This window comes from Wyeomyia smithii, chromosome 3 (genome assembly GCF_029784165.1).
Source record: "Wyeomyia smithii strain HCP4-BCI-WySm-NY-G18 chromosome 3, ASM2978416v1, whole genome shotgun sequence".
NCBI lineage: Eukaryota > Metazoa > Arthropoda > Insecta > Diptera > Culicidae > Wyeomyia > Wyeomyia smithii.
The window spans coordinates 67,886,695-67,895,575 of NC_073696.1; the positions used below are offsets into that span (position 1 = coordinate 67,886,695).

At 44.7% G+C, this 8,881-nt stretch overlaps 1 protein-coding gene and 1 long non-coding RNA gene across 9 annotated transcripts; one reads left to right on the plus strand and one right to left on the minus strand.

The window, feature by feature from the left end:
* The first annotated feature begins 113 nt into the window (after nucleotides 1-113).
* Nucleotides 114-929, plus strand: LOC129731720 (uncharacterized). The gene is made up of 3 exons (XR_008729070.1): nucleotides 114-396; nucleotides 452-547; nucleotides 615-929. It is a non-coding gene; the product is annotated as an uncharacterized LOC129731720 (long non-coding RNA).
* A 38-nt stretch (nucleotides 930-967) lies between these two features.
* On the minus strand, nucleotides 968-8,590 carry LOC129731719 (uncharacterized). Of its 8 annotated transcripts, none has more exons than XR_008729068.1 (5): nucleotides 8,311-8,590; nucleotides 8,160-8,255; nucleotides 8,018-8,092; nucleotides 1,504-7,954; nucleotides 968-1,448 (listed from the first exon to the last, which is right to left on the minus strand). XR_008729068.1 is itself a non-coding variant. In XM_055691944.1 (2 exons), exon 2 carries the CDS (start codon nucleotides 7,706-7,708, stop codon nucleotides 1,763-1,765), a length of 5,946 nt encoding a protein of 1,981 aa, XP_055547919.1. In that variant the 5' UTR covers nucleotides 7,709-8,255; nucleotides 8,311-8,590; the 3' UTR covers nucleotides 968-1,762. The 8 variants fall into 8 exon arrangements, 1 of the variants encoding a protein (XP_055547919.1); XR_008729069.1 differs by having other exon boundaries at nucleotides 1,504-7,807; nucleotides 7,876-7,954; nucleotides 8,018-8,255; XR_008729066.1 differs by having other exon boundaries at nucleotides 968-1,147; nucleotides 1,211-1,285; nucleotides 1,353-1,448; nucleotides 1,504-8,255.
* Nucleotides 8,591-8,881: the final 291 nt, after the last annotated feature.

An 8,881-nucleotide genomic window follows, 5' to 3' on the forward strand; every position in this document is an offset into this window, starting at 1 on the left:
TCTATTGTGCTTTTTTCAATGAAATTTTTCGGTGCACTTTTGTTTGGCAGAACCCAATCATTTAAAGGCACCGCGATGGAAAACATTCAAAGCTGCTTGTTGGGAACACTGCCAACCTGCTACCAAGCGATGCGTAAAATACCACAGGGATCGAGGTGACAGGAAGGAACGTCAAGGTAGTAGAGTAAATAAATATCGAAGTTGTCATAGAGAGATAACAGGAAGGAGAAGAAAAAAGTAAAGGTTAAAGCGAAAGATTGTTTAATAAAGTTAAGATAAATTCAGTTGAAAAGCGAAGTGTTTGTTGGAAAAATTCTAATAAAGTAAGGAAGCGGAGTCAGTGCAGGTTGTTTCTGACAGGCACCTATCGATTGATAGTTAAAAATCAACAAACAAGTAAGGGAAAGTTATGATCACGAAATACCACTCATAACACGTTAAAATTATACAGCTCTAGTGGACGGAAGGACTGTCTGAGACGATTCGAGAATTAAAGTCGAGAGACATTAAGTCTGTGGAATATTCGGACAGAGCACAATTAAAATCCGTGAGTTGCGAGAGAAGCATTGTTTGAAATTTTAAACTAAGGTACTAAATAATCGAACACTATCCAGGTACGAACTACAACTACATCGAAAGTTAGGTTAGCACGAGTACAGTCAGTAGGACGAAAACGTGTAACGCTAATCGTGAGTAAACGCAAATGAAATTACTAGATACAACATATTAAAATAACATAAAATATTGGCTAGGGTGGTTAATTTAACATCAAATTAAACAATCATAAATCAGGAGTATTTGGAAGAGTTAAAAATACACGAAACACTAATTGTAAGTAGTAAAACCATTTAACTATAATGTCTCGATAAATTGTAACCAAAATTTTAAATACAATTTAGCTTTGATCGGCTAGTTAAACGTCGATTGTCAAGGAGGTTTCATTGTTCGGACCGAACAATGAAACCTCCTTGACAATCGACGTTTAACTAGCCGATCAAAGCTAAATTGTATTTAAAATTTTGGTTACAATTTATCGAGACATTATAGTTAAATGGTTTTACTACTTACAATTAGTGTTTCGTGTATTTTTAACTCTTCCAAATACTCCTGATTTATGATTGTTTAATTTGATGTTAAATTAACCACCCTAGCCAATATTTTATGTTATTTTAATATGTTGTATCTAGTAATTTCATTTGCGTTTACTCACGATTAGCGTTACACGTTTTCGTCCTACTGACTGTACTCGTGCTAACCTAACTTTCGATGTAGTTGTAGTTCGTACCTGGATAGTGTTCGATTATTTAGTACCTTAGTTTAAAATTTCAAACAATGCTTCTCTCGCAACTCACGGATTTTAATTGTGCTCTGTCCGAATATTCCACAGACTTAATGTCTCTCGACTTTAATTCTCGAATCGTCTCAGACAGTCCTTCCGTCCACTAGAGCTGTATAATTTTAACGTGTTATGAGTGGTATTTCGTGATCATAACTTTCCCTTACTTGTTTGTTGATTTTTAACTATCAATCGATAGGTGCCTGTCAGAAACAACCTGCACTGACTCCGCTTCCTTACTTTATTAGAATTTTTCCAACAAACACTTCGCTTTTCAACTGAATTTATCTTAACTTTATTAAACAATCTTTCGCTTTAACCTTTACTTTTTTCTTCTCCTTCCTGTTATCTCTCTATGACAACTTCGATATTTATTTACTCTACTACCTTGACGTTCCTTCCTGTCACCTCGATCCCTGTGGTATTTTACGCATCGCTTGGTAGCAGGTTGGCAGTGTTCCCAACATATTCCCCGGCCCGTAACCCAGGTCCGGAAGTTACTTTCGGTTCGGTGTTACCTACTTCTAACTCCAGCACAGCCAAGTTCGCTACTGCACGCTTGTAGCGCTTAGTTCGCGTACGCACCCATGCTTGTCGAATGCGACCATCTCTGGATATGATAGGCTCCTCTACTATTCCTCTAACCCAACACTTTCGGTTGTTTCCCTCGACGATGTAGACCAGGTCACCCGCCTTCAACGGTTTCGTTTCACCAAACCATTTGGTGCGTTGGTTCAGAGTGGGGACGTATTCTCTAATCCAACGCTGCCACATCTCACCAGCCAACTGTTGTGATCGTTTGTACGCATCCCGCAGAGCTTCACTAGGATTTGCCGGCGGAATACCTACGTCTTGTCGCTTCGAGGGGGGGCCACGCAAGAAATGGTTTGGAGTCAAAGCTTCTGCTTCCTCAGACTCCTGAGACGTATATGCGAGAGGTCGGGAGTTTATCATGTCCTCGGCTTCCACAATCACCGTCTGAAGGATTTCATCCGTAAGTCGCCTGCCATCATGTAACGATTTCAGTGCCTCCTTTACCGAGCGGACTAAGCGTTCCCACACACCTCCCATGTGGGGTGAAGCGGGAGGATTGAACGTCCATTTCGTTTTAGCGTTTGTGTACTCGTCCGCACAATCAAACTCGATGTCCTTAATGAGTGCCGCCAGCTCTTTGCTTGCCCCTTGGAAATTGGTCCCGTTATCCGACAGAAACTCTATTGGCCAATCTCGTCGTCCAATGAAACGATTTATCGCCATCAAGCACGATTGTGTTGTCAGTCCATGCACAACCTCAAGGTGCACCGCCCGCGTAACCAGGCAGGTGAATAGTGCTATCCACCGTTTCTCTCTTCTGCGTCCCACGGTCACTTCGAACGGTCCCATGTAGTCTACTCCAACAAAACTAAATGGACGAAGACTTGGTGTTAAACGTTGCACCGGCAACGGTGCTTCTCGGGGAACTCGCGGACGATTGCGATTAACCTTACACCACATGCAAGCCGATGATACCTTCTTTACCACTGCATCCATATGAATGATATGAAACAGTTGTCTCAGTTTGTTCTTTACCGTTTGTCTGTATCCATGGCCACACTTTTCGTGAACGTGCTGGACGATCAGATTGGTGATCCTGGAATCATCCGGTAAAATGACAGGAAATCGAAGATCGAATGGAAGATCCTCGGCCTGCGCACATCGTCCCTCCATACGAATCAAGCCAGCCTCATCGATTAACGGAGTGAGCTTTCTAAGAGGACTAGATTTATCGATTTCGAGCCACTGACTTACTGGGCGGTTTTCGTTCCGTTTCAACAACTTTAGTTCATCAATAAAACTCTCTGCCTGAGCCATACGCAGCAGACATTTTTCGGCCATATCATACTCTTCTTGCTGCAATGGAACAATAGTACAAACTACCGCATTTTGCTTCAACATCTTTGCTTGCAGCTTCGTCGGTTTCAGCGTTTTAATCGGCAGTCCTTTGCACTTTCGTCTACAGTTCGAGATAAACCGAAAAACGCACGCCATCGTTCGCACGAGCACGGTCCATTTGGAAATGCGCCCCGCGTCTATGAGAATCGTCTGTACCTTCACATTGTGCAACAACAGATGAATGCGTAGCTCTTCCGTCGTGTTTGAGGGGGGTAATTCTTTCTTCGGCCACTTCTCCTCATTTTCGTATAGAAAGGAGGGCCCACGAACCCACGCACTTCCAGGATGCATTTCTGGATCTTTGCCCCACTTCGTTAGCTGATCCGCTACGTTCATCCTGGTAGGCACCCAGCGCCATTCAGTCAATTTCGTTAGGCTGAGAATTTCGCCGATCCTGAATCCGACGAATTGTTTATATCGGCGTTGATCGGAGCGAATCCACGAGAGCACCACACTAGCATCCACCCAGAATACCACTCGGCCGACGACTAGGCTGTGGTTCTCGATAACAGTTCTCGACAGTCGTGCAGCAAGAACTGCCGCCAGGAGCTCAAGACGGGGAATGGATACCTGTTTCAACGGGGCCACTTTAGAACGGCTCATAACCAGTGCGCACCGCACTTCACCTCTTACGACTGCCCGAAAGTATGCCACACATCCATATGCTTTCTCGCTTGCGTCTGCCATAATATGCAGCTCTAACTCCTGTATCTCTGTCGATTTAGCGTCTCCAAAATAACTCCGCGATATCTTGAAGGATTTGATGTTTCGCATCATACCGATCCACCGACGCCATTTATCGAACGATTCCGCATCAATTTTCGTATCCCAGTCACAACCGGTACGCCAGAGATCTTGGATCAGCATCTTTCCGCGCACAGTTATTGGAGAGATGAGTCCCGTTGGATCAAATTGTGCCATTACGAAGCTAAGGACACTCCTTTTCGTTGGGCGTTCGTCGCCATCTAAAACTGACCGAAACGCTGCAGTAGACACGGAAGCGAAACAAAATGAATCCTCAACCGGCTCCCAAACAATACCCAGCACGCGCTCATACTCCGCACTCTTGTCCCGGTTGAAATGAACTGCATCATTCGTATTCCGCTCGCCCATCGCTTCGAGAAATTCATGGGAGCTCGAAACCCAGTTCCTGATATGGAAGCCTCCTTGAGAGTGAATATATTTCACTTCTTTGGCTCGCTGCATCGCTTCTTCCACTGTGTCCACGCTGTCGTAGTAATCATCTACGTAGTGCTTTTCGCTAACCGCAATCGCCGCTTCAGGAAACTGTCCTGAAAACTGTTCCGCGTTCAAATTTTTAACATATTGCGCGGAGCAGGGCGAGCACGTGGATCCGAAGGTGGCCACGTCCATTACGTACACCTGGGGTGTTTCTGCTGAGTTGGACCTGAACAAGAAGCGTTGCGCCTGTTTGTCTTCAGATCGGATTCGAATCTGGTGGTACATTTCTTGGATATCTCCGCCAAACGCCACCGGACGTTCACGAAAGCGGCAAATAACCCTGGGAAGGGGTATAAGCATATCTGGACCCTTTAACAGTTCTGTGTTCAGTGATATTCCTCTTACCGACGCGGCTGCGTCCCACACCAGGCGCACTTTCCCTGGTTTACGTGGATTCACAACTGCATTCAATGGCAGATACCAGACCGCCGAGCTAGGCGTCTGCGTAAGTTCTACCTTAGTTATCCTATGCGCGTAACCCTTCTCCTGATAGTCCACGATCTGCTGACAAACATTCTCCTTTAAAGCTGGATCTCTTTCAAGCTTTCGTTCGAGTGCCTTCATCCTCCGTAATGCCATCGCATAATTGTCGGGAAATCGGCGTTCGTCTTCACGCCACAGCAGCCCGGTTTCGAATCGTTCTCCTAACCGTTTTGTTGTCGCTCGTAATATCGCTTTCGCCCGTTGTTCTTCCTTCGGCTCGGGTATGGGAAACGATGAAACAACTGCTTCGTCCAAAATGTACTGATTTCGCATCAAATCATGCAAATCTTGATTGCTCACTGGCGACACTGTGTGCAAATTGAGGAACGTACTTGCGCTCGGCTTACGCTTTTCAGGGCCGTATACCGTCCATCCAATTCTCGATCGCACGGCAATCGGTTCGTTTTGCTTACCGACTCGTGACTCCAGCGGCGCAAACAAATGCAGGTTATCCAAACCGATAAGTATCGCTGCTTGTCCGGTTGGATGATCTCTTACCGGCAACCCTGCTAAGTGCGGATATTGCTTCGCAACATCAGCGAAACGCATATGCTGTTTCGGAAGCAAAAGTTCCGACACAGTGCGAACGTTCTCCAGCGGAATCTTTTCCTTTGAGCCTTTTACCGACAGCGTCAATTCAACTTTCCGGGAGTTATTTTCGAACCGATTGATGTTCCCAGTCCAAGTCACAATGAGTGGCTCTGTTTCTCCTTCCGCCTTCAGTCGGTCTGCCACAGCCTCGTTTACCAGGGTTGTAGATGAACCCTCGTCCAAAAATGCCAGTGTATCGTATCGCTTATTTCCCGCGTACAACGATATAGGTGCCATGCGAAAGATGACCGAACGATCTAGGCCTCCGTGAGTATTACACTCCACTCTCTGTAGCTGAACAGATTCCTCTACACGATGCAGAAGTGTGTGATGATTGCCTTTGCAATTCTTCACGGTACACCGTGCCTTCGACCCACATGCATTGTCGCCGTGCTTATTGAGACAGACACCGCACAGCTTCTGCTTTTCTACAGCTTTCAGCCGTTCTCCCACGTTCATCCTCCTGAAGTCCTCGCAGAACCTTATCAGATGATCTGTTCGATTGCAGATCCAACAAGGTTTGTTAGCTTTTCCTGTGAACGTTCGATCGTCGCACTTCGACGCAGAATCATGTACGTGCAGAAATTCGTTCTTCCTGGCGGGTTTTACTCTCGAATGCCGTGCTGTGTCATTGGTCGTCAATGAATAGGCCACTGCTTCAGACGCCACGTCTCCGATACCAGTGATGAAATCTGTGAACAGTCGCAGTGGTGTTCCCTTTCTACCTCGTTTGTACTCTACCCATTTCATTTGGTATTCTGGTTGCAGCTTCTCTACAAGTTGCTGCACTAACAAAGGATTCCGCAGGTGGTCACTAAGATGCGCCGCTTCCAAATGGTCACAGAGTTGTTTAACCGTTATGCCAAACCTGACAAAAGTTTTCAAATCCTCCGTCGTCGGTGGAGGTGCATTTTTGACCTTATTCAACAACGTTCTTAGCAGTTTTTCCGGCTGGCCAAATAACCTACGAAGGTCTCGAATAACTTCCGGCACAGAATCCGGGAGCACTAACATGCTTCTGACAGCATTTAGCGCTTCTCCTCCCAAACTGTTTAGCAGACGATCCAAATTCTCGATGTTCGAATAGCCGCAAGCCCTGGTTGTATTCTCAAAGCTGCTTATAAACAACGGCCATGTTTCTGGGTCTCCATTGAATTTGGGTAAGTGTCCTGATATCACCTTCCTGGTAGCGATCTGCTCCCGAGTCAGCCTGAAAGCTTGACTCTCAAATCCGCTTTGGCTTCGGTGAGATTCGCCTGCCGCCAGTGAATTTTTTCCAATGCTCTCACTCTTGTCTGAGTCCTGTCTTCCATCCCCGTCACTGTCGGAATCATCGTACTGACTCACTTCATCTTCAGCAACCGATAAAGATGGCCTTACTAACGGATTTTCAACTTTTTCCACGGCCCCGCGATTAGCTGTTCTATTTGTTACGGATTTTCTTTGACTATGTAGCCACGAAGTCACCTTGTTAGGTGTTTGTTCCGACGTACCGCCTACAGCACCCTCTTCGTTCATATATGACTTAACCTTTTGAATACTGCTGTTCAGTTTACTTCGAATTTCATTCCGCTGCTTTAAAAATGCTTGTTCGTCTGCTAACTGCGCGTTCAACAGATCTTGTTCCTGCTTGAGCTTTTCTTCCTGCATCATACGTTGCACCTCGAGTTCCCTTTTTCGCATGTTCCTTTCCATCTCCAACTGCTTTGCATTCCATTCCATCTCCCTACGTAGTCTACTTTCCCGAATCTCCATTTGCTTCGCAAAGGCTCTTTCACGCGCGAGTTGTTCTTCCTCAAACTGCTGATCAGTCAGTTCGGAAACAGACCCATTGCCGCGAACAGACCCCCCTTCGCTTTTCGATCCGGCTCTAGTTTTAGACCGCGTCTTAGACGTTTTTGGAACGGTTAGTTGTTGATCGACTGGCCGATCACATCGCGAACATTCCCACTCAACTTCAACGACGCTCTCATCCACGCCCGCACAGGAAAAATGAGCCCATCGCTCGCAAGTTTTGCATTGAACCCAGTCAACATCGTCCGACTCGCATTTATTACAATATAAACATTCCGAATAGGCCTCCTCGTCGTGGCCCCCAACAATCTTGGAATTGCGTGAAGTCATTCTGCGAAGAGCAAATCCAATCCGAAATAATTCTTTGATTTTGTTCGGACCGAACAATGAAACCTCCTTGACAATCGACGTTTAACTAGCCGATCAAAGCTAAATTGTATTTAAAATTTTGGTTACAATTTATCGAGACATTATAGTTAAATGGTTTTACTACTTACAATTAGTGTTTCGTGTATTTTTAACTCTTCCAAATACTCCTGATTTATGATTGTTTAATTTGATGTTAAATTAACCACCCTAGCCAATATTTTATGTTATTTTAATATGTTGTATCTAGTAATTTCATTTGCGTTTACTCACGATTAGCGTTACACGTTTTCGTCCTACTGACTGTACTCGTGCTAACCTAACTTTCGATGTAGTTGTAGTTCGTACCTGGATAGTGTTCGATTATTTAGTACCTTAGTTTAAAATTTCAAACAATGCTTCTCTCGCAACTCACGGATTTTAATTGTGCTCTGTCCGAATATTCCACAGACTTAATGTCTCTCGACTTTAATTCTCGAATCGTCTCAGACAGTCCTTCCGTCCACTAGAGCTGTATAATTTTAACGTGTTATGAGTGGTATTTCGTGATCATAACTTTCCCTTACTTGTTTGTTGATTTTTAACTATCAATCGATAGGTGCCTGTCAGAAACAACCTGCACTGACTCCGCTTCCTTACTTTATTAGAATTTTTCCAACAAACACTTCGCTTTTCAACTGAATTTATCTTAACTTTATTAAACAATCTTTCGCTTTAACCTTTACTTTTTTCTTCTCCTTCCTGTTATCTCTCTATGACAACTTCGATATTTATTTACTCTACTACCTTGACGTTCCTTCCTGTCACCTCGATCCCTGTGGTATTTTACGCATCGCTTGGTAGCAGGTTGGCAGTGTTCCCAACACTGCTCTAAGCCGACGTACAGAGTGTGTTTCCGGACCGGACAGGATATTCGAAAGAACCGAGCGTGCAAGTTCTCATTATTTCAATCCTGATAAGTCTTAACGTATGGCAATCTGTGAACGATCACGTTTGTTTGATAATTCTTATCCCATTCATCAACGCAAGAGATTAAGAAGAAAGTATTCAGATTTATTTGGCACGTGCATCCGCAAACCCAAACGAATGCCTCGTGCATATAGGGTAGGTGAGCCAGTTATGGTAAGTGCACCAGTT

Bases quoted from the DNA above. Each gene is read 5' to 3' on its own strand.
- LOC129731719 (XM_055691944.1), bottom strand. From the start codon at position 7,708: ATGACTTCACGCAATTCCAAGATTGTTGGGGGCCACGACGAGGAGGCC.